The following is a 27066-nucleotide window of genomic DNA, read 5'->3' as shown; positions in this document are numbered from 1 at the left end:
CACCCTATGAATTCAAATTGAAATTTCCCCATTATTTGTTATGGGTGAGTAAGAGATTTTTCTTTTATTGAGAGAGAGAAGAAAATAAAAGAGTCTTAAGAGAGCCAGAGATAGTTAATACCATTGAAAAATGAGCATAAATCGGCTTTTCGAAAATGAAATTGAAATATAAGTCTAAACCATACAAAAATATAAGGAAAAACATACTCCTCTCCCGTATTATGGGAGATGGTGTATGATTTTCATGTGATGGGAAAATTAAACCAAGAAGAAATTTTTACGGTATTTTTAGTATGAAACGAAACTTTAACAGATGCGGACGGTTCGTAAACGGCTAACGGCTGCTTCTAAATCATCAAACAGAAATCTATAAAATAAAACGAAATAAAATCGCAAACATAAAAGTGATAACGACTAACAAAAAAAAAAGAAAATAAAACGAAAATTACCAAGGTGAAATTAATAATATAACAAAATTTGAAATTCTATCAAGATCTTAATCTTAATTGAAATTGTAAACGAAATTGCCCCACATTTGATGGGCGCCACCGCCTAAAAGTCCTCTCTACCAAGAAGAACAGGCAGGTAAACTCAGACAACAAAACACCTTGATGAGAATACATTGTAACGGTGATAAGGTGAGCGACTTGCCACAAAGAAAAAAAGAGCAAATCTACGACAAACGACTTTGCCGACGACGACTACGACGGATAAGACAACCGATAAAGTAAACATCAGCAATAACGGTAAATATCTGCCATTACACGGTGGTGAGTGTCATACAAATCCGGGTATTTGTAAAAGCCCAAAATCACTTCCCTCATTAGGGAAAGGAAAAAGCGAAGAAAAAAATTAATCAAAAAAAAGTAAGGTGACATTTAAATTGAAATTCGCCAAAGCAACAAAACGAAATGTGCTAAAGAGAGCTAAAGAAGTTGAAAAGGAAGTTGTGGAAAACAAACAAATAAATAAAAATTTTTGTGTGAAAAGCAAACATATTAAGCAAAGAGAAGTGAAGTGGAAAAGAAAGAAAAATTCTCCCAAACAAAAAAAGAAAAACAAAACAAGGGAGATTTGTGTGAAAAACAACAACAATAATAAGAAAAATATTAGAAAACCCGGAAAAAATCAGCACATTAAAGATAATATAAAATATAATCAGAAAACATAAATAAGGAAAACAAAAGTGATGAGAACAAAATAAATAAAGATTTTTGAAATTAAATAATTAAAAAATAAAATTTATTAAAACCCAAATACAAAATACTTAGAAAAAAATTTAAAAAATTAAAATAGTGCCATATTTAAAATTAAAACTCAAAGATTTTGATTTAAGAAAAATTTAAAATTTGCAATCTACTTAGTTTGGGGTTTTTTTTTGATTGCCACCAAAAACTCATAGACCATGAAGAAACCACCCTCCTGCCTCAATATGTTGCAAAGCCTTTGGCTAATTGCCCTTTTGCCTTGCCTAACACTATCGGCTCCCTCTGTGGGATCGATCGATAGTTCTTATTTCCAAGCGGGTTATGTCTCAAGTCCTTCCATATATTCCTATACCATTGAAAATCAAATTCCCCTCAATCAATCACAAAAAGAAGTGGATAAATTCGATCTATATCAAACGGCAGCAAATTCTAGAAATTTATATTATACCGCATCGTCATCGGCGCAGTCCAATAGTAATGTTCGAGAATCTGAGAGTTTTGCCTCACAAGCTACCCTATTGGAAAATTCACCTGGGCCTACTCAAAGTGCTCCGATTACTGATTGTACTTTGGATCGTTTGGCTGTTTATAAAGTGGTTTTACACACCTATTGGACTAGGGATTTATTTCCCAAACATTATCCAGATTGGCGACCTGCGGCCCAATGGACTAAGACAATAGGTAAGTTTTGAAATGGAAAAAATAAATAAATAAATCACAAATTTTTTTAAAGAGTGTGTGTCAAAATTTTGCTAAATATGCCTGGCGATATTTAGTAGTGGTTGGTGAGAATATCTTTTTCGTACATTCTACACTGAAAACAAAAAATTGTCTGGTCACAAAGATTTTTTCCTTACACTAATGATTCTGATATTGATTCCGAGCCAAGGAACCAAAAAACGGATGTAATTCTGATAGATTAAACAAATTTGGTTTTTCCAGCACCCACAAAAAATCATTTTTTGTCCGGGAAACAAAAGTTTAGACCAACGAAAATTTAGACCAACGAAAGTTTGGACCAACGAAGGTATCTTATATACACCAACATCAAATGGTGAGTTCATAAAGGGAAATTAGTGCAAATTGCCATTGGCGGACCTGTCACAGGATTGAGTATCTTGCTTGTTTCAATTTTTAAATTTTTATTTTATTATCAGAAAAAATCTATTGTTCAACATATTTCGAAAGTTGTTTCTTTCTGGTGCGTTTTTCGAGACTGGCTCACGAAACCCTTTCCATGGGGTGGTCGTACTACACACAAAGAAAATTTCATTAAAATCGATCCAACGAAAATTTTTCATTGATACAATGAAACATTTTCATTAAGACAATGAAAATGTTCGTTAATAGTACGAAACGTTTCGTTGACTAACAGAAAATTCGTTATATTAACGAAAAATTTCGTTATATCAATGAATTTGTTTCATTGGCGCAATTTTAATGACACATTTCATTAATATAACGAAACTTTTTCTATCAGTGTAAAATGTCCCAGGACGTGTTCGTTGGAATGAGTCCAAGTTATGTCCTAAAGTGTAGATTTGCCCCGTCAATGACAAACCCATGTTCAAGTGACCGGTCCATTCCATACATTTTGACCAGATCGGGTACAGGGCCATACATACCAGGGACAAGACGGTCCTTGGCTTTAACCTTTTAACCGTAGGGTATATTCTTGATAAAGGTGAAATTTTAAGACGATCTATGTCCGTCTATCTGGTTGATGGTCTGTCTGTCTGTCTTTGTAATCACGCCACAGCATTCAATAATGAAGCTAACGTGCTGCACACTATTTTTTTGTCTACAGACAGGTCAAATTCAGAGATGGACTATTCGGTCCATATTTCGATAAACCATATAAACCGATCCCCCGATTTGACTTCTGGATCATATAGACAGTGCCAAAATTATACGAAGAAATTGGAGGTAATTTGGAATGGCTTATCATCGGAGAAAACCCACAATCAACTCCTTGGTTCTTTCCAGTCTACCTTTTTTGACGCATCGGTGACCTCTTGCGCTATTTGGAACTTCAAGGGCTTTAGTCCAATATCAGTTTTTTACCTTGCGCCACATTGTGGATCAGTGCATATGCAATACCCAGCAGGAGACGAGATAGACACATTGGCAGCAATGCTCAGGGTCGGCCCCTAAGGCGATCTAGCCATGTCCGTCTATCAGCCCGTCTACCATGAACATATTTTTTTTTTCTAATCAAATTTTAGGCCGCAGTCTTACCCTTCATATTTGGCATAAGTATCTATTTTTTATCAGAATAGAACCCTATCGGAGAAATCGCTTTCGACTTAGTTATAGCTCCCATATATATATTTCGCCCGATATGCACTTACACTGAAAAAAATATTGTCGTGAGGTCAAAGATTTCATGTCTTTAAAATACGAATACAAATTTTGCTTAGCATAGAAGACACATTTCTCTAAAATAAAGTTATTTTCCTTGTCCAAAAGCCGATAAACTTTTCAATCAAGTCGTATTGTCCTTATAATTAAGTGATTTGACTTAAAAATGGGTATCTTAACATGAAAGAAAAAAATTATAGGCTAAGGTCAACTTGACTCTAATAATTAAGAAAAATTCTTTAAATTTAATGAAATTGTCTTTAAATTTGTTGTCTTTTGGCATCTTGACTTCAAAGCAAAAAATCGTTCAAAATGTTTTTCAACACTTTATTTTAAAGAAGTTTTTTACTTCAAACATAGCATAATTTCTAGTGGAAGTCGAGTCCTAATTTGGAAAATAAAGTTGCCTATAACTCGTTTTTAAAGGACTTTGATAGCATATGAAGAAAAAAGCTGAGAAAGCGAAAAATTAAAATTTGCTTCCTAGAAGCAAGTACACAAAACCTAAATTTAAAAGAGAATTGCGTCTTAAAAGTATCCTTACTTATATTCTCCGCTTCTTTGGCTCGGAATCAATACCAAATTTTTTAAAGTAAAGACAAAATCTTTGGAACCGAGTATGCTTTTTTTTCAGTGTATATGGCCCGAGAAGCCAGAATTTTACCTTGATTTGCTTTAAAATTTGCATAAAGAGTACAATGGATTTATACTTACTATTTTAGCAGTGCGCACCAAATTCTGATCAAAATCGGCGCAAATTTAAATAAAGCCTCCATATGCATATATAGAAATAAAATTTTGACAAAATTTTCTATTTTGCCAAAAGTTTCTATAAAAATGAAATTTTCTATAGAAATAAACTCGTGAAACAATTTTCCATAGAAAGAATTTTTTGAAATCATTTTATATAGAAAAAAAAATTTTGATAAAATTCTCTATAGAAATAAACTTTTCTATTGAAACAAAATTTTCTATTGAAATAAAATTTGACACAATTTTCTATAGAAATAACATTTTTAGAAAATTTGCTATGGAAATAAAATTTATAGAAAATTTTCGATAGAAATAAAATTTTGGCAAAATTTTCTTTGAAAATAAAATTTTGACAAAAGTTTTCTTTAAAAATAAAATTTTAACAAAATTTTCACAAAATTTTCTATAGAAATAAAATTTTGACAAAATTTTCTTTAAAAATAAAATTTTGACAAAATTTTCTATACCAATAAAATTTTGTCAAAAATGTTCTATATTAATACAAATTTGTCAAAAACTTTCTGTAGAAATACCATTTTAAGAAAATTTTCTATAGAAATAAAATTTTGAAAAAATTTTCTATTGAAATATCATTTTGACAAAATGTTTGTTTTTACAAACAAACAAAAAAAATGTTTTGACACAATTTCCTATAGAAATAAAATTTTGATAAAATTTTCCATAGAAATAAAATTTTGACAACATTTTCTATAGAAATAAAATTTTGCCAAAATTTTCTTTAGAAATAAACTTTTGAAAAAAAATTCTATTGAAAAAAATATGGTACAATTTTCTATAGAAATAAAATTTTGACAAAATTTTATAAAGAAATGAAATTTAGAGAAATTTTTCTATAGAAATAAAATTATGACAAAATTTTCTATAGATGTACAATATACGGAAAATAGAAATAAAATTTAGAGAAAAATTCTATAGAGATAACATTTTCTATAGGAATAAACTTTAGAGAATATTTTATATAGAAATAAAATTGTGATAAAATTGTCTATAGGAACAAAATTTTGATAATAAAAATAAAATTTTGACACCATCTTCCATAGAAATAAAATGTTCACAAATTTTTTTATAGAAATAAAATTTAGAGGAAATTTCCTATAGAAATAAAATATAGACAAAATTTTCCATAGAAATACAATTTTCACAAAATTGTCTATAGAAATAAAACTTTGAGAAAATATTGATAAAAGTTTAGGAAATTTTTCTATAGAAATAGAATACTTAGAAAACTTTCTATAAAAATCAAATGTTCACAAAAATTTCTACAGAAATAAAATGTTGACAAAATTTTCTCTTGAAATAAAATTTTGAGAAAATTTTCTATAGGACTAAAATTATGACAAAATTTTCTAGAGAAATAAAAATTTGACAAAATTTTCTATAGAAATAAAATTTTCACAAAATTTTCTATTGCAATAAAATTTTCACAAAATTTTCTATTGAAATAAAATTTTCACAAAATTTTCTATTGAAACAAGTAAGGAAAGTCTAAAGTCGGGCGGGGCCGACTATATTGTACCCTGTACCACTTTGTAGACATACATTTTCGATACCATATCACACCCGTCAAATGTGTTGGGTGCTGAATATATACAGATTTGTCCCAAATACATATATTTAAATATCACTCGATTTGGACAGAATTTCATAGACTTCTACAAAATTTATAGACTCAAAATTTAAGTCGGCTAATGCACTAGGGTGGAACACAATTTTAGTAAAAAATCGCTCGATATATATGTATTAGGAGTTTAAGAAAATTAAAGTCATTTTTACAACTTCTCGACTAAGCAGTGGCGATTTAACAAGGAAAATTTTGGTATTTTGACCATTTTTGTCGAAATCAGAAAAACATATATATGGGAGCTATATCTAAATCTGAACCGATTTCAATCAAATTTGGCACACATGACTATATTACTAATTGTACTCCTAGTGCAAAATTTCAACCAGCTTGGGCCAAAACTCTGGCCTCTGGGGACATATAAGTCCATATCGGGCGAAATATATATATGGAAGCTATATCTAAATCTGAACCGATTTCAATCAAATTTGGCACAAATGACTATACTACCAATTGTACTCCTTGTGCACAATTTCAAGCTAATCGGGATAAAATTCTGGCTTCTGGGTATATATAAGTGTATATCGGGCGAAAGATATATATGGGAGCTATATCTAAATCTGAATCGATTGCAACCAAATTTAGCAGGAATATCTACAATGCTAAGTCTACTCCCAGTGCAAAATTTCAACCATATTGGGCCAAAACTCTGGCTTTTTGGACCATATTAGTCTATATCGGGCGAAAGATATATATGGGAGCTATATCTAAATCTGAACCGATTTCAATCAAATTTTGCACACTTGACTATACTACTAATTGTACTCCTAGTGCAAAATTTCAACCAAATTTGGCCAAAAATCTGGCTTCTGGGGCCATATAAGTCCATATCGGGCGAAAGATATATATGGGAGCTATATCTAAATCTGAACCGATTTCAATAAAATTTTGCACACTTGACTATACTACTAATTGTACTCCTAGTGCAAAATTTCAACCAAATTTGGCCAAAAATCTGGCTTCTGGGGCCATATAAGTCCATATCGGGCGAAAGATATATATGGGAGCTATATCTAAATCTGAACCGATTTCAATCAAATTGTGCACACTTGACTATACGACTAAGTATTATGTTTGTACAAAATTTCAAGCAAATCGGTATAAAACTCTGGCTGCTGGGTCCATATTAGTGCATATCGGGCGAAAGATATATATGGGAGCTATATCTAAATCTGAACCGATTTCTTCCAAAATCAATAGGGTTCTATTCCGACCCAAATTAGGAACATGTGCCAAATTTGAAGGCGATTGGACTTAAATTGCGACCTAGACTTTGATCACAAAAATGTGTTCACAGACAGACGGACGGACGGACAGACGGACATGGTTATATCGACTCAGGGATCCACCCTGAGCATTATTGCCAAAGACACCATGTGTCTATCTCGTATCCTTCTGGGTGTTACAAACATATGCACTAACTTATAATACCCTGTTCCACAGTGTGGCGCAGGGTATAATTAAATTTTGACAAAATTTTTCATAGAAATTAAAGGTTTGAAAAAAATTTCTACAAAAATTAAATTTTCACAAAATTTTCTACAAAAATTAAATTTTGACAAAACTTTTTATTGAAATAAAATTTTGAGAAAATTTTCTATAGAAATAAAAATCTGAAAAAATGTTCTATGGAATTAAAATGTTGACAAAATTTTCAGTAGAAATACAATTTTGATAACATTTTCTATGGCAATAAAATTTTGACAAAATTTTTTATAGAAATAAAATTTTGAAAAAATTTCTATAGAATAAAATTTTTCTATACAAATAAAATTGGGATTTATTTTTTCTAAATTTGGTATATTTTTGATAAAATGTTCTTCACATTTTGGTACATTATTTTAGATATCGCCCTAAGACGGTTGTCGTAGTTTGTAGAATTCTACCCAAAAATGGTAGATTTTTACTTTTTGGTAGATTGGTAGAATTTTTGATATTTTGGTAGATTTTGCGAAATAACATTTTAACACAATGTTCTTTAGGAATAGAATTTCGTAAAAAAAAAAACTTTCTATAAAACTAAAATTTTCTATAGAAATAAAATTTTGCCAAAAATTTCTATAACAATGAAATTTTCATAAAATTTTCTAGAGAAATTAAACTTTAACAAAATTTTCCATAGAAAGTACCTTTTGACAACATATTCTATAGAAATAAAATTTTGATAAAATTCTCTATAGAAATAAAATTTTGACAAAATTTTCTATAGAAATAAAATTTTTAGAAAATTCGCTATAGAAATAAAATTTAGAGAAAATGTTCTATAGAAGTAAAGTTTTGACAAAATTTTCTTTAAAAATAAAATTTTGACAAAATTTAGTTCTATAGAAAATGTTCTATATGAATACAAATTTATCAAAAACTTTCTGTAGAAATAAAATTTCAAGAAAATTTTCTCTAGAAATAAGATTTTGAAAAAATGTTCTACAGAAATAACATTTTGACAAAATTTTCTTTACAAATAAAATTTAGAGGAAATTGCCATAGAAATCAAATTTTGAGAATTTTTGTTAATGAAATAAAATTTTGACAAAATTTGCTATAGAAATGAAATTTTGATAAAATTTTCTATAGAAGTAAAGTTTTGACAAAATTATCATAAAAGTAAAATTTTGACAACATTTTCTATAGAAATAAAATTTTGTCAAAATTGGTCTATATTAATAAAAATTTGTCAAAAACTTTCCGTAGAAATAAAATTTTAAGAAAATTTTATGTAGAAATAAGATTTTGAAAAAATTTTCTACAAAAATAACATTTTGACAAAATTTTCTTTAGAAATCAAATTTGAAGGAAATTTGGATAGAAATAACATTTTGAGAAGTTTTCCTATAGAAATAAAATTTTGAGAATTTTGTGTGAAAAAAAATTTTGACAAAATTTTCATTAAAAATAAAATTTAGAGGAAATTTTCCGTAGAAATAAAGTTTTGAGAATTTTTGCTAATGAAATAAAATTTTGACAAAATTTTCTATAGAAATGAAATTTTGATAAAATCTTCTATAGAAGTAAACTTTTGACAAAGTTTTCTTTAAAAATAAAATTTTCACAAAATTTTCTTTAAAAATAAAATTTTCACAAAATTTTCTTTAAAAATAAAATTTTGCCAAAAATGTTCTATATGAATACAAATTTGTCAAAAACTTGCTGTAGAAATAAAATTTTAAAAAAATTTTCTCTAAAAATAAGATTTTGAAAACATTTGCTACAGAAATAACATTTTGACAAAATTTTCTTTAGAAATAAAATTTGAAGGAAATTTGGATAGAAATAACATTTTGAGAAGTTTTGCTATAGAAATAAAATTTTGAGAATTTTGTGAAAAATACAATTTTGACAAAATTTTCTTTACAAATAATATTTAGTGGAAATTTTCCATAGAAATAAAGTTTTGAGAATTTTTGCTAATGAAATAAAATTTTGACAAAATTTTCTATAGAAATGAAATTTTGATAAAATTTTCTATAGAAATGAAATTTTGATAAAATTTTCTTTAGAAGTAAAGTTTTGACAAAATTTTCTTTAAAAATAAAATTTTGCCAAAAATGTTCTATATTAATAAAAATTTGTTTAAAACTTTTCGTAGAAATAAAATTTTAAGAAAATTTTCTCTAGAAATACGATTTTGAAAAAATTTTCTACAGAAATAACATTTTGACAAAATTTTCTTTAGAAATAAAATTTGAAGGAAATTTGGATAGAAATAACATTTTGAGAAGTTTTTCTTTACAACTAAAATTTAGAGGAAATTTTCCATAGAAATAAAGTTTTGAGAATTTTTGCTAATGAGATAAAATTTTGAGAATTTTTGCAAATGAAATAAAATTTTGAAAAAAAAGTTTTCTATAAAAATGAAGTTTTAATAAAATTTTATATAGAAGTAAAGTTTTGACAAAATTTTCTTTAAATATAAAATTTTGACAAAATTTTCTTTAAAAATAAAATTTTGACAAAATTTTCTTTAAAAATAAAATTTTGACAAAATTTTCTTTAAAAATAAAATTTTGACAAAATTTTCTTTAAAAATAAAATTTTGACAAAAAATTTCTATAGAAATAAAATTTTGTCAAAAAATTTCTATATAAATACAAATTTGTCAAAAATTTTCTATAGAAATAAAATTTTGTCAAAAATTTTCTATAGAAATAAAACTTTAAGAAAATTTTCTACAGAAATAAAATGTTGACAAAATTTTCTTTAGAAATAAAATTTTGAGAAAAATTGCTCAAAAGTCAACTTCCGTATTTGACATTTTGTATTTGATTGAAAAAACATTCGATTTACGATATTTTGCATCTCAAGTGGTTGACATAATCACCATTTTTTTCTCAATTTTTTTTTTAATTATTTGCTTTTATATAAATAAGGGTCTCTTTTTCTATAGACATTGCTACGATTTGTGTAGAAAAAATTGATTTCCCTTAAATATCTTTTAAAGATGTTTTAGTATCTAAAAAAGTCAAATTTATATACTAATACAAATTATCGAAAATAAATCTCATACTCGTTTTCAATTTGAGAAAATCCAGAAATCTCTACAAAATCCTCTTTCATAAACTTGTCTCGTGACAATCCTTATTGCTATTTGAAAATCCTTGAAAATCATATTGTTAAGTGATCCCCATTTTATCACTTAACTTTCAGTTTAAAAAACAATTTTTATAATCCAGATTCCAAGGAATCCTATTATATTAGATAGACTCATGGGACATTCAATACAAGCTTTATGCCTTTAAGGTATTCAGCAGAACAAGCGTAGAGCTTAAAGCAGCAGCCCAGTCCCATGAACTTTTGTATTAACAGGGAAAGGTATTGCGAGAGTAGAGATGGTTAAGTGGCCATATGGTACTAGTTTTATATTTTTATACCTATGATCAGATTTTATCATAAGGAGTTTTTTTTACATTGGCTGGAATAGTTCACAATGGCTTGCTCTGGTCTGGGCTGACTCTGACATTAACTTGGCTTACAATTTTTTTTTATTTCATTAAAACAAAATGTAAGGAAAAATCCCCTAGAACACATACTTATATGTATATAATCCCTACATTTTTGCTCTGTGTGTGTCTCTGAGAGTATCTTTGAGTGTGTGTATGTTTATGGACATGTTGTAGAACATCTTAAGGAATAGAGTGTACAAGTGGTTACATGGGGCTGAATGTAGGTTAAACACGTACAAATCGCATTATATACTAAAAAGTCCTATCAAAATGGATGATATTCAAGAGTAAGCGAGTGCAAATTCGCAAGTATACATATGTGTGTGTGTGTGTGTGTGTGTGTCTGAGTGTCTGTATTTGGCATTCAAGCAAAAATAATCTGCTCTCCTAACAAGAACAATACGTCGCCCTTTTACTAAAACTACGAAGTATGGAGTTTTAACTTTGTTGCCTTGCGAAACATATGGCTCTTGTGTCTGTGTCTGAGGGTCGTCGTCGTGTGTATTTTAGCTACAAGGATTTCTTTTATTTTTTTTTTCTTATAGAAAGGACCTACATAGTTGTATTACTGACTCACTTAGTCAAACCCTAAGATATACGAGTAAAATGTAGGCATATATTCTCCTTATACCTGCATGTCTTGATGTCTCACATGAAATAGGAAGAATGAATGAACGAACGAAAGGATGTGATAATAGTTCTAAGTCTTAAAAATAAACCAGGATGCCAAGATGTTAGCATGTTGAAAACGAACATTTCCTTTTTATTTACTTAGGAATTAAATAAAAAATAAATATGTCTTTCGAAAATATATATATGGGTATAAATTGCTAGCACAGTAGGACATTTGATAGATCTAGCAACATATTGTATGTTAACCAAGTGGGAAACATTATGGACACAATTTATTAGGAAATAATATTAAGGATTAATTTTCGTCAAAATTTTATTTCAATAGAAAATTCTGTTAAAATTTTATTTCTATAGAAAATTTTGTAAAAATTTTATTTCAATAGAAAATTTTGTTAAAATTTTATTTCTATAGAAAATTTTGTCAAAATTTTATTTCTATAGAAAATTTTGTAAAAATTGTATTTCTATAGAAAATTTTGTAAAAATTGTATTTCTATGGAAAATTTTGTCAAGATTTTATTTCTATGGAAAATTTTGTCAAAATTTTATTTCTACAGAAAATTGTATCAAAATTTTATATCTATGGAAAATTTTATTTTTATAGAAAATTTTTTGAAGATTTGATTTCTATAGAGAATTTTTATATCTATGGAAAATTTTATTTCTATAGAAAATTTTGTCAAAATTTTATTTCTATAGAAAATTTTGTCAAAAATTTTGTCAAAGTTTTATTTCTATAGAAAATTTTGTCAACATTTAATTTATATAGAAAATTTTGTTAAAACTTTATTTATATAGAAAATTTCGTAAATTTCGTAAATTTTGTAAATATTTTATTTCTATAGAAGATTTTGTCAAAATAGTATTTCTATAGGAAATTTTGTCACAATTTTATATCTATGCAAAATTTTGTAAAAATTTTATTTTTATAGAAAATTTTGTCAAAATTGTATTTCTATAGAAAATTTTGTCAAAATTTTATTTCTATAGAAAATTTTGTCAAAATTTTATTTCTATAGAAAATTTCGTAAACATTTTATTTCTATAGGGAATTTTGTCAAAATTTTATTACTATAGAAATTTTTGTCAACATTTTATTTCTGTAGAAACTTTTTCAAAATTTAATTATATAAAAAAAATTTAACGACAATTTACTTTTATGGAGAATTTTGTAAAAATTTTATTTCTATAGAACATTTTGTCAACATTTTATTTCTATAGAAAATGTCGTCAAAATTTTATTTCTATAGAAAATTTTGTCAAAATTTTATTTCTATAGAAAATTTTGTAAAAATTGTATTTCTATGGAAAATTTTATCAAAATTTCATTTTTATAGAAACCTTTGTGAAAATTTTATTTTTATACAAAATTTTGTCAAAATTTTATTTTGTTGTTATTGATTTCAGCTTAAAACCAAGCATTGACTAAACTACAAGTGTAGCTTAACCAACAGAGGAAAAGAATGTTTGTCAAATTTATTTGGGCAAAGCCCTATAGACTGCAAGATGGGTGGATGGACGCACGTTTCGGAATTACCACATTCCTCATCAGCATCCTCTAGTTGCAGCAAAACTATCAACCAATTATCAGAATAAATTCAGGCAGTTCAATAACCCCAAGATGAGCCACACTTGAACCTTCCGAAAAAAGGTTTATAATAGCCGGCTTATGCCAAAATAAATTCATACAAACATTTCTCTTTTCCTTTGCCACCATCAAATTTTCAAATTTTATTTTATTATGAAAAATTTTGTCAACATATATTTATAGAGAATTTTGTAAAAATTTTATTTTTATAGAAAATTTTGTTAAAATTTTATTTCTATAGAAAATTGTGTCAAAATTTTATTCTTATAGAACATTGTGTCATTATTTTTTTTCTATAGGCAATTTTGTCAAAATTTAATTTTTATATAAAACTTTGTCAAAATTTTATTTCTATAGAAAATTTTGTCAAAATTTTATTTTACTATAGAAAATTTTGTCAAAATTTTATTTTGTTGTTATTGATTTCAGCTTAAAACCATGCATTGACTAAACTACAAGTGTAGCATAACCAACAGAGGAAAAGAATGTTTGTAAAATTTATTTGGGCAAAGCCCTATAGACTGCAAGATGGTTGGATGGACGCACGTTTCGGAATTACCACATTCCTCATCAGCATCCTCTACTTGCAGCAAAACTATCAACCAATTATCAGAATAAATTCAGGTAGTTCAATAAACCCAAAGTGAACCACACTTGAACCTTCCGAAAAAAGGTTTTGATAGCCGGCTTATGCCGAAATAAATTCATACAAACGTTTCTCTTTTCCTTTGCCACCATCAAATTTTCAAATTTTATTTTATTATAAAAAATGTTGTCAAAATTTTATTTCTATAGAAAATTTTGTCAACATTTCATTTTATAGAGAATTTTGCAAAAATTTTATTTTTGTAGAAAATTTTGTCAAAATTGTATTTCTAAAGGGTGGTAAAAATTTCAAGGGCCGAGGTTGATTTTGAATAAAACACAAACTATTTAGGAAATTATCGTAATTTTATTTTATTATGATATTCTGGTATTACTCAATTATGTATGGAACAAAATATCGGCCAAATGGGCGCCGCGTCCTCGGTGGCACACCTTCATCCGAAGGTCCAAATTTTCTATGACGCTGAGGCATAATGGAGGTTCTATGCCGTTAATGTGCCGAATTATCTCATCCTTTAGCTCTTGAATTGTTGCTGGCTTATCGACGTACACCTTTTCTTTCAAATAAAAAAAAGTCCAACGGTGTCAAATCACATTTTGGAAAAAATACGGCCCGATGATGTCGCCAGCCCATAAACCGCACCAAACAGTCACTCTTTGTGGGTGCATTGGTCCAACGGTGTCAAATCACATGATCTTGGCGGCCAAATGACATCGCCATTAAGTGAGATAACACGATAGCGAACACTATTCACAGTAACTGCCTGACCGGCCTCATTTTGGAAAAAATACGGCCCGATGATGTCGCCAGCCCATAAACCGCACCAAACAGTCACTCTTTGTGGGTGCATTGGTTTTTCGACAATCACTCTTGGATTCTCATTCGCCCAAATGCGGCAATTCTGTTTATTGACGAATCCACTGAGATGAAAATGTGCCTCATCACTGAAGATGATTTTCTTCGAAAATTGATCATCCACTGTTGCCATTTCTTGGAACCATTGGAACGTTGTTGGATTGTGTATCTCTCCATGGTTCAAATTGAGTAAGTCTGAAATAGAGAAATGTCAAATAAAATTCGGAAAAAAAACTTGGCGTTTAGATGTGGTTCACATTAAACATCGGCCCTTACAATTTAACCACTCTTTATAGAAAATTGTGTCAAAATTTTATTTTTATAGAACATTTTGTCAAAATTTCATTTTTATAGAAAACTTTGTCACAATTTTATTTCTATAGAAGATTTTGTCAAAATTGTATTTCTATTGGAAATTTTGTCACAATTTTATATCTATGCAAAATTTTGTCAAAATTTTTTTTCTATAGTAAATTTTGTCAAAATTTTAATTCTATAGAAAATTTTGTCAAAATTTCATTTTTATAGAAAACTTTGTCACAATTTTATTTCTATAGAAGATTTTGTCAAAATTGTATTTCTATTGGAAATTTTGTCACAATTTTATATCTATGCAAAATTTTGTCAACATTTTATTTCTATAGTAAATTTTGTCAAAATTTTAATTCTATAGAAAATTTCGTAAACATTTTATTTCTATAGGGAATTTTGTCAAAATTTTATTACTATAGAAATTTTTCTCAACATTTTATTTCTGTAGAAATTTTTTTCAAAATTTAATTATATAAAAAAATATTTTAACGAAAATTTACTTTTATGGAGAATTTTGTAAAAATTTTATTTCTATAGAAAATTTTGTCAAAATTTTATTTCTATAGACACTTTGTGAACATTTTATTTCTATAGAAAATTTTGCCAAAATTTTATTTCTATAAAAAATTTTGTCAAAATTTTATTTCCACAGAAATTTTTATCAAAATTTTATTTCTTTAAAAATTTTTGTCAAAAATTAATTTCTATAGAAAATTTTATCAAAATTTTATTACTATAAAAATTTTGTTAAAACTTTATTTTTATAGAAAATGTAGTCAAATTTTCATTTCTATAGAAAATTGTGTAAAAATTTTATTTCTTTAGAAAATTTTGTCAACATTTTATTTATACAGTGAATTTTATCAAAATTTTATTTCTATACAACATTTTGTCAAAATGTTAGTTCTATAAAAAATTTGTCAAAATTTTATTTCTATACAAAATTTTGTCAAAATGTTAGTTCTATAGAACTAAAATTTTGTCCAAATTTTATCTCGATAGAAAATGTTGCCAACATTTTAATTCTATAGAAAATTTTGTCAATATTTCAGTTTCATAGAAAATTTTGTCAAAATTTTATTTCTATAGAAAATTTTGGCAAAATGTTATTTCTATAGAGAATTTTACTTCTATAGAAAATTTTGAAATAAAATTTTGCCAAATTTTATTTCATAGATTTTGTCAAAATATTATTTCTATAGAGAATTTTGTCATAATTTTATTTATATACATAATTTTGTCAAAATATGGAGAGAATTTTGTCAAAATTTGATTTTTATACACAATTTTGTCAAAAGTTTATTTCTATACAAAATGTTATTTTTTAGAAAATTTGTCAAAATTTTATTTCTTAGCAATTTTGTCAAAATTTTTACAAAATTTTATTTATGCAGAGAATTTTGTCAACATTGTATTTCTATAGAAAGTTTTGTCAACATTTTATTTCTATAGAACATTTTGTCAAAATTTTATTTCTATAGAAATTTTTTTCAAAATTTTATTTCTATAGAAAATTTGGTCAAAATTTTATTTAAATAGAAAATTTTGTCAAAATTTTATTTCTATAGAAAATTTTGCCAACATTTCAGTCCTATAGAAAATTTTGCCAAAATTTTATTTGTATATAAAATTGTGCCATTTTCTTCTACTGAAAATTTTTTCAAAATTTTATTTCTATAGAGAATTTGGTCAAAATTTTGTTTCTATAGAAAATTTTCCCAAATTTTATTTCTATAGAAAATTTTGTCAAAATTTTACAGAGAATTTTGTCAATTTTGTCCTAATTTTATTTCTGCAGAGAATTTTGTCAATGTAGTTGGAGAGGAATATCAAACAAAACAGCAAAACTTCTGTGGCAATTGTACCTTTGAGTCGATCTAGCCATATCCGTCCGTCTGCCTGTGTTTCTATCTGTGAACATATTTTTGTAATCAAAGTCAATTCGTCTTCAAAATTGGTACAAGTATGTATTTTAGATCAGAATAGAACCCTACTGATTTTGAAAGAAATCGGTTAACATTTAGATTTAACTCCCACATATACCTTTCGCCTAATATAGATTCATATTATCACGTAGTCCAAAAATGCAATGTCAAAATTGGTCAAAATCGATGCAGTTTTTCGGAAAATCGCTTAAATGTCTATATTTTTATACCCTTCACCACTACTGTGGTACAGGGTATAATAAGTTTGTGCATTTGTATGTAACGCCAAGAAATAATTGTCATAGACCCATCTTTTAGTATACCGATCGGTTTAGAATTAAATTCTGAGTCGATTTAGCGATGTCCGTCTGTCTGTCCGTCCGTCTGTCTGTATATGTAATTTTGTGTACAAAGTACAGGTCGCAGTTTAAGTCCGATCGTCCTCAAATTTGACATAACGTCTTTCTTCGGGTAGAAGACAATCGCTATTGATTTTGGAAAAAATCGGTTCAGATTTAGATATAGCTGTCATATATAGTTATCCCCGATTTGATCATAACTCACGTATTTATGAACCGACGTTCTTCAAATTTTGTACATCTGAATCTTTTGTGAGTCCCGTAAAAACTGCCAAATATCAGCTAAATCGGTTCAGATTTATATATAGCTCCCATATATATCTTTCGTCCGATTTGGACTTATATGGCTCCAAAAGCGAGAGTTCTGCCCTGATTTGCTTCAAATTTTGCACAACGAGTACGTTTAATAGTATCGTTAATTGTGCCAAATTTAGTTGAAATCGGTTCAGATTTAGATATAGCTCCCCTATATATCTTTCGACCGATTTTGACTTATATGGCTTCAAAAGCCAGAGTTTTGCCCTGAATTGATTAAAATTTTGTACAAGGAGTACGTTTAATAGTATCGTTAATTGTGCCAAATTTAGTTGAAATCGGTTCAGATTTAGATATAGCTCTCATATATATCTTTCGACCGATTTGGACTTATATGGCCCCAAAAGCCAGAGTTTTGCCCTGATTTTCTTCAAATTTTGCACAACAAGTACGTTTAACAGTATCGTTAAGTGTGCTTAATTTGGTTAAAATCGGTTCAGATTTAGATATAGCTCCCATATATATCTTTCGTCCGATTTAGATTTATATGGCCTCAAAAGCCAGAGTTTTGCTCTGAGTTGCTTGAAATTTTGCACAAGGAGTACGTTTTATAGTATCGTTAATTGTGCAAAATTTAGTTGAAGTCGGTTCAGATTTAGATATAGCTCCCATATATATCATTCGCCCGATTTGGACTAATATGCCCACAGAGGCAAAAGTGCTACTCTGATTTACGTGAAATTTTGCAGAGGGAGTAGAATTGAACTTGAAACTTTGCACAGGCAGTAGAATTAAGGTTCTGCATATGCGTGTTTATTTTGGTTGAAATCGGTTCAGATTTTGATATAGCTCCCATATATATCTTTCGCCCGATTTTCCGTCATATGACCACAGAGGTCAAAGTTGTTATCCGATTTACGTGAAATTTTGCACAGGGAGTAGATTCAACATAATAACTATGCATGTGAAATTTGATTGCAATCGGTTCAGATTTCGATATAGATTCCATATATATGTTTTTCCTATTTAGGCAAAATTGGCCGAAATACCTACATTTTCCTTATCAAATCGCCACTGCTAAGTCGAAAACTTATCAAAATGACTCAAATTTTCCTACTACTCTATTACACATCTATCGACCGATAAATCATAAATACACTTTTGCGAAGTTGCCTCAAAATTGGTTCATATTTAAATGTTTCCTATATTTTTGTACTAACATTGTGTTCCACCTCAGCGCATTAGCCGACTTAAATGTAAAATCTATAAGTATTGCAGAACTTTGTACAGATCTGCTCAGATATACAGAATATATGTGTATGGATTCATATAGCACCCAACACATTCGACGGATTTGATATGGTATCGAAAATGTGGACTTACAAAGTGGTGAAGGGTATAATATAGTCGGCCCAGCCCGACTTTAGACTTTCCTTACTTGTTTTTACTATCATAAAGCTCCGCCTTGGGGGATAAGTCGGCCAAATTAGTTCATAATCTCCAGATTGAGATCCAGTCAATTTTTATGGCTCTTCTTTAAAACATTCTTGGTTGAGGTCTATTGCTGCTTAGTCCTGTTGAAATGTCCATGGTCTGCAGCACAAAAGTTTGTCTTCCCAAGATTCCAAAACTATCTTTAGGGTATTTGTACTGATTACATTCGGCATTAAGTTTGAGCACACGGTAGACTTATGTTCATAATTTTTATTGTAGATATAATTAATCGATAAATAAATAAAAACAAAAATGGTGATCTATTTTTTTATGTATGTTTAGGTATGTAAGTCTCTATTTTTTATGTTATCCTGATAACAATGCCTGCAATACCTGCATTGTCCAAATTATTTACTTTACATATTATTTTGTAGGTCTCTTCTATATTTCCTATCAATATTCTCTTCTCTTGCGGGGATTGTAAATGCACTCTCCCCTCTTAGAAATTATTTGCATTTTTCGTACACATTGTTAATCCCATTATCAACTTTAATTACCCCACAGTGCAAAATCACATCAAATATAAATAAATCCCTGATAAGTTACGTAAATTTGTAAAGAATGAGAGAAACAAAAAAAAAACAACACAAAAACTCTTAAAGGGATTCTTATACATAAAAGTTTCTTTTTATTTAAATAAATCTCAGAAGAAAATTTTCCTTATGAAAAAAAAAAACACTTAAAGGAAATATTCAAGTACTCAAGAATAATACGAACATACCCATATAAACATACAGCCATCTACAGTTATGCTGGCACATTAATACTTACCAGCCACGTATATTGAGATATAGACAGCCAGACAGAGAAAAAACACTGAGACTTACAGACATAACAGAGAGATAGACGGATGGATGGATGAATGGTTGGATGAATGGACGGGTCTAAGGAACAAAAAAAAAAAAAGAGTTCAGGCATTCGAAGAAAATTGAATGTTGGTTTCCTGTTTGTTTCTTTGAATATTTCCTGTTTATTATTTCATTTGTATTTATGAGAGTGTACATGAGAGTGAGAGAAAATGTAACAGAAGTGAGAATGAGATGAAATGATTTTGAGTTTTTGTATGTTTGTGAGTGTGTGTGTGTGTATTTCAATTGAATTCATACTTCCTCTGGTTATTATTGTTGTTGTTGTTATTATTGTCGTTTTTATATTCAAACGTTTGTTTTCATAAAGTCCTTAACAATAACAAAACGAAAAGGAATAATAAAAACAACAAAAACAAAATATAAACAACACCATACTCCCATGATAGACCAGAAGAAAATACACAACACCACCGCCGCCTTGGCAATTTGTCGTATTCTTGTCTTGATTTCTTTACTCCTAGTGGCCTGGTCTTCATTCTCAGTTGAAAAAAAAAAACAACTAAGTTTGGACAATAAAATTCTTTTGGCCAAAATGAATATGGCAAAATAGAAGATTGGCAATTTCCGTTTTTCCTGTCTATTTTTCTTTCTTCCTAATGATATTTTGTTAAGTTACGAGATGGTATTCCTACTACTACTACACACAAAAACCATGTTTTGGCCAAACGAATTGCTGTGTAACAGAGATGAGGATAGTCAATGGAAACAAAAAAAGAAAAAAAGTACAAAAGGACATAAGTTCGGCAGGGCCGAATCTTAAATACCCAACACCATAGATCAAATATAAGAGTGTCCTTTGAAACCCCCTCGAGTTACTTGAAAATAGTTAGAATTTCAGGTGGATGCGATGAAACGTAGTCCCTTTAGAAGATCATTTCTAATGCTAAGGTTCTCAAAATTAAATTTAAAGTTTTTACATATGGAAACTACTTCAAAGTTGGGATTTTTTTAAAGAACCATTATCGTATGAGTTTTAGAGGATTCTTAAACTTCCTTGCTAAGCGTAATAAAAATAAGCGTCCAAAAAATGCGCTAATACAACGCCTTTCATATGACTTCAAATCTAAATTCTATAAATTTTTGTCCCCATTTTACATCGAATGAGCACAAACCAGAAAATCGGGAAATTTTACTTCTATTTTCGGAATTATATAATAATATGTGCCTTTTCTATATCCTCACGAAGTTAAATCGACAAAGAGCGTATATGAGGGCTTTGTATTTACTGCTATAAACGAAAATTGATAAAAGGACATAAAACAACTCCCAATTTCCCATTCCTGGCAAATGGGCTAAGAATTGTTTAAACTCAATATTGCTGTTCTCAAGAAAAAATATTGAAGGCGCGGTTTGGACAAACTGGACATTTTAAAGCTTATACGTACTCAGAACGTTTTAACATCACGATTTCCAAAGTTGTTAAAGTTCTATCAAAACTGATAAATGTTTTAGTGTTATGTAAATTTTGCAAAATATTTCTCTCCAACTAAGAGATACTTCACAAATTTTCTGTAGAAATAAAATTTTTATAAAAGTTTCTATCGAAATAAAATTTTGACAAAATTTTCCCCAGCAATAAAATTTTGACAAAATTTTCCCCAGCAATAAAATTTTGACAAAATTTTCTACAGCAATAAAATTTTGACAAAAATTTCTATCAAAATAAAAGTTTGATGAAATTTTCTATTGATATAAATAAATTTTTGAATTTTTGACAAAATTTTCTATAGAAATAAAATGTTGACGAAATTTGACAAAATTTTTTATTGACAAAATTTTCTATAGAAATAAAATATTGACAAAGTTTTCTACCAAAATAAAATTTTGACAAAATATTCTCTAGGAATAGTTTTAAAAAATTTTCTATAGAAACAAAATTTTGACAAAATTTTCTATAAAAATAAAATTTTGACAAAATCTTATATAGAAGTAAAGTTTGGACAAAATTTTCTATAGATATAAAATTTTGACGAAATTTTCTATAGAAATAACATTTTGACAAAATTTTCTATAGAAATCAAATTATGACAAATTTTGACAAAATTTTATATCTATAGAAACAAAATTTTGAGATATTTTCTATAGAAATAATATTTTGACAAAATTTTCTATTGAAATAAAATTTTGACAAACTTTTCTAGGGAAATTAAATTTTGAGAAAATTTCTTATGGAAATAAAATTTTGGCAAAACTGTCTATAGAAATAAAATTTGGAGAAAATTTCTTATAGAAATAAAATTTTGGCAAAATTTTCTATAGAAGTAACATTTTTGGCAAAATTTTCTATAGAAATAAAATTTTTACAAAATTTTCTATAGAAATAAAATTTTGGCAAATAAAATTTGGAGAAAGTTTTCTATACAAATAAAATTTTGACAAAATTTTCTATAGAAATATAATTTGGACAAAATTACCTATAGAAATATAATTTTTACAAAATTTTCTATAGAAAAAAATTTTGGCAATATTTTCCATAGAAATAAAATTTTGACGAAAATCTATCTATGAAGAAATTTTTGACAAAATTTTCTATGGAAATAAAATATTGACAAAATTTTCTATAAAAATAAAATGTTGACAAAGTTTTCTACAGAAATAAAATTTTGGCAAAATTTTCAATAAAAATAAAATTTTGACAAAATCTTCTATAGAAATAAAGTTTTGACAAAATTTTCTATAGATATAAAATTTAGACAAAATTTTCTATAGAAATAAAATTTTGCAAAATTTTCTGTAGAAATTAAATTTTTACAAAATTTTCTATAGGAATAAAATTTAGACAAAACTTTCTATAGAAATAAAATCCTGACAAAGTTTTCTATAGAAATAACGTGTTTACAAAATTTTCTATAGAAATGAAATTTAGAGAAAGTTTTCTATACAAATAAAATGTTGACAAAATTTTCTATAGAAATAAAATTTTGACGAAATTTTCGATAGAAATAAAATTTTGAGGAAATTTCCTATAGAAATAAAATTTTGACGAAAAGAAGAAAGTTTTGACAAAATTTTCTATAGAAATAAAATTTTGACAGCATTTTCTATAGAAATAAAATTTTGTCAAAATTTTGTATAGATATAAAATTTTGACGAAATTTTCTATAAAAATAAAATTTTGCAAAATTTTCTATAGAAATAAAATTTTGACAAAACTATCTATAGAAATAAAATTTTGACAAAATTTTCTGTAGAAATGAAATTTTAACAAAGTTTTCTATAGAAATAATATTTTGACAAAATTTTCTATTGAAATAAAATGTTGACAAAATTTTCTATAGAAATTACGTTTTGAAAAAAATTTCCGTAGCATAAAATTTTGACAAAATTTTCTACAGAAATAACATTTTGGCAAAATTTTCTTTAGAAGAAAAAAAAGGTTGAAAAAAAATTTTATAGAAATAAAATTTTGACAACATTTTTGATAAAAATAAAAATTTGACAAAATCTTCTATAGAAATAAGTTTTGACAAAATTTTCTATAGATATAAAATTGTGACGAAATTTTCTATAGAAATAAAATTTTGCAAAATTTTCTGTAGAAATAAAATTTCTACAGAATAACCACAACAATTTGATCAAACGCTGCAAAATAAGAATTTTGTTATTTGGTAGTTTTTTTGTTAAAATTTTTTCAAATTTTGGTAGATTATTTTTGCCTCGAGTGGGATAGAATTTCTCTTCAACCAAAAATATTTATACTTTATATAGTCGCAATTTAATATTTCCATGTGTTACCAATGGAATGATAAACTTTTATCCATTGCAATCCGTAGTCAATAAGAATAAAAAGAAAGATAAATTTGTTAGGATTTTTGTTTCAAGACGAATGTGAGTTACAAGCAAATTACATAATTCTTTATTTATGAGCATAGAATGAATGTGAAACCTTTTCATGAACATTTTTGTTCTTTATATTCATTCATGTTGGGTATATGAAGGATATATTTCAATGCTGGTGATGTTAAGAAACAACATCACCATCATATTTCTTATCAAAGGTCCATATGATGAGTGTATAAAAGACATTGGCTAATCTTTTGTCTGTAGTTCTGTTGTTTTTTTTTTTCTTGTGAATATTTATCATTTTGTCGTTGAGGTTGGGAGTCTGGGATTTCTGTTTTTATATTTTATTAATTTAATGCCTTAAGCTATTGTATTGTATATGAAAAATGTTGGTTTCTAATGTGATTTATTTTATATTAAATTTTAAAAGTTTTTAAACTTTAATTTAAAAGAAGTATATACGGCCGTATGTTCTGCCAGGCCGAATCTTATGTACCCTCCTCCATGGAATGCGTAGAAACTTCTACTAAAGATTGTGATTGTGGTAATGCTTACCGGTGGCTATACGTGTTATATATTAGGCAAAAAAGCTATATATAGGGATTAGAGCCAGAATTGAAATATGGTGGTCGCGTTATATGGGGGCTATATACAATTATGAAGCGATATGGTCCAATTTTTGTGTGATTGGGGATCGGTTTATCTGATGACTCAATATTACTAAGGACCGATAATGACCAAGTTTGGGGCATGGTTGTTAGCAGAGAATGAAGCCGACCCATTTTTGTCGGCTGACATTCAATTTTTACAAAGGCTTTGAAGAACATAGGAATGTAAAAATAACTTAAAAAATGTTTTCCTTTTGCTATCGCGGTATTTATTTGAACAAACGGTGCGTTGAGTTTGAATTTGAAGTAAATGGGAATTTCAAGTTTCCATGGCAACCGTTAAACTAAAACATCTCAACTCGGTGTGAACGGTGAAAAGTTTTGGAGAAACGAATGAGAAAAACGAGTCAGTGGGAACACACATAATGAGATTAGTTGTACAACCAATCTTACAATCAAATTTACATTTCATTCACATTTTCTAAGGTAAATTTTTGCAAAACACAATAGATTGATTGTGGGTGAAAGTCTCAAAATTATGGCAAAAATACGACATTTATTAATACATATTTCTGATTTAAATATTTTTTATTAATTGGCGGCTATATTTGGGTCGAGATAAGTCGACATATTCGGCGGCGGCCTCGACTAGCCAAAAATCGTCGGCGGCGATTAAAATCGGCGGCGCGACTCGGTGGCTTCACTCTCGTGTTGTTAGCGGCCATGTACTAACACAATGTACCAAATTTCAACCGAATCGGATGAAGTTTGCTCCTCTTAGAGGCTCCGAAGGTCAAATCTGGTGATCGGTTTATATGCTAGCTATATACCATATAATTATGAACCGATATGGACCAATATGAGCATGGTTGTTACAGACCACATACTAACACCATGTACAAAATTTCAACCAGATCGGATTAATTTTGCTCCTCCAAGAGGCTCCGAAGAACAAATGTGGGGATCGGTTTATAAGGGGGTTATATATAATTATAGACCGATGTAGACCCTTTTTTGCATGGTTAATAGAAACCATATACTAACACCACGTATCAAATTTTAACCGGATCGGATAAATTTTGGTCCTCCTAGAGGCTCCGAAGAACAAATGTGGGGATCGGTTTTTAAGGGGGTTATATATAATTTAGACCGATGTAGACCAATTAATGCATGGATGTTAGAGACCATGTACTAAAATAGAAAATTTTTCAAAATTTTATTTTTTTTTCAAAATTTTGTCAAAATTTTATTTTTAATAGAAAAATTTGCAAAAATTTTATGTTTATAGAAATTTTGTCAAAATTTTAGTTTAAAGAAAATTTTATCGAAATTTTATTTTTATAGAAAATTTTGTCAGAATTTTATTTGTATAGGAAATTTCGTCGAAATTTTTTTTTAAATCAATTATTGTAAAATTTCATTTATATAGAAAATTTTGTCGAAACTTTATTTTTATAGAAAATTTTGTCGAAATTTTACTTATATATAAAATTTTATCAAAATTTTATTTTTATAGAAAATTTTGTCGAAATTTTATTTTTACAGAAAATTTTGTCGAAATTTTGCTTTTATATAAAATTTTATCAAAATTTTATTTTTATAGAAAATTTTGTCAAAATTTTTTTCTATTGAAAATTTTGTCCATTTTTTTATAGAAAATTTTGTCAAAGTTCATTTTTTTACAGAAAATTTTTTATTTTTTTACAGAAAATTTTGTCGAAAATTTACATTTATATAAAATTTTATCCAAATTTTATTTTTATAGAGGTTGACAAAAACCTTTTTTTCTGTTGGAAATTTTGTCCATTTTTTTATAGAAAATTTTGTCAAATTTTATTCTGTAAAAAATTTGTCAAAATTTTATTGCTATAGAAAAATTTGTCCAAATTTTATTTCTATAGAAAATATTATAACAATTTCATTATTACCAAAAGTTTAGTCAAAATTTTAGATTTATTGAAACTTTTCGAAAAATTTTATTTCTATAGAAAATTTTGGCAAAAGTTTATTTCTACAGAAAATTTTGTCAAAATTTTATTTCTATAGAAAATTTTGTCAACATTTTAGTTTAAAGAAAATTTTGTCAAAAATTTATGTTTATGGAGCATTTTGTCAAAATTTTATTTGTATAGGAAATTTCGTCGAAATGTTATTTTTAAAGCAATTATTGTAAAATTTAATTTTTATAGAAAATTTTGTCGAAATTTTATTTTTATATAAAATTTTATCCAAATTTTTTTTCTATTGAAAATTTTGTCAATTTTTTTTTATAGAAAATTTTGTCAAATTTTATTCTGTAGAAAAATTTGTCCAAATTTTATTACTATAGAAAAATTTGTCCAAAATTTTGTCAAAATTTAATTTTTATCAAAAATTTAGCCAAAATTTTAGTTTTATAGAAACTTTTCGAAAAATTTTATTTCTACAGAAAATTTTGTCAAAAGTTTATTTCTACAGAAAATTTTGTCAAAATTGTATTTCTAGAGAAAATTTTGTCAAAATTTTATTTCTACAGAAAATGTTGTCAAAATTTTATTTCTACAGAAAATTTTGTCAAAATTTTATTTTTACAGAAAATTTTGTAAAAATTTTATGTTTATAGAAATTTTGTCAAAATTTTAGTTTAAAGAAAATTTTGTCAACATTTTATGTTTATAGAACATTTTGTCAAAATTTTATTTGTATAGAAAATTTCGTCGAAATTTTATTTTTAAAGCACTTACTGTAAAATTTAATTTTTATAGAAAATTTTGTCGAAATTTTACTTTTGTATAAAATTTTATCCAAAATTTTTTCTATTGAAAATTTTGTAATTTTTTTCTATTGAAAATTTTGTAATTTTTTTTCTATTGAAATTTTATTTTTATAAGGAAT

The 27066-nt window shown here is 27.2% G+C and overlaps 1 protein-coding gene across 1 annotated transcript in view; it reads left to right on the top strand.

Moving 5' to 3' along the window:
• Nucleotides 1-320: 320 nt before the first annotated feature.
• mspo (M-spondin) overlaps nucleotides 321-27066 on the top strand; it is a 171508-nt gene continuing 144762 nt past the window's right edge. Inside the window, exon 1 of the mRNA XM_075309916.1 lies at nucleotides 321-1889. Within this exon, the coding sequence (XP_075166031.1) occupies nucleotides 1406-1889 (484 nt within the window). The 5' untranslated portion in view covers nucleotides 321-1405. The remainder of the gene's footprint in view (nucleotides 1890-27066) is intronic.

The sequence above is a fragment of the Haematobia irritans genome, chromosome 5 (genome assembly GCF_050003625.1).
Source record: "Haematobia irritans isolate KBUSLIRL chromosome 5, ASM5000362v1, whole genome shotgun sequence".
Lineage (NCBI taxonomy): Eukaryota > Metazoa > Arthropoda > Insecta > Diptera > Muscidae > Haematobia > Haematobia irritans.
This window is presented reverse-complemented; position numbering and strand designations above follow the sequence as displayed.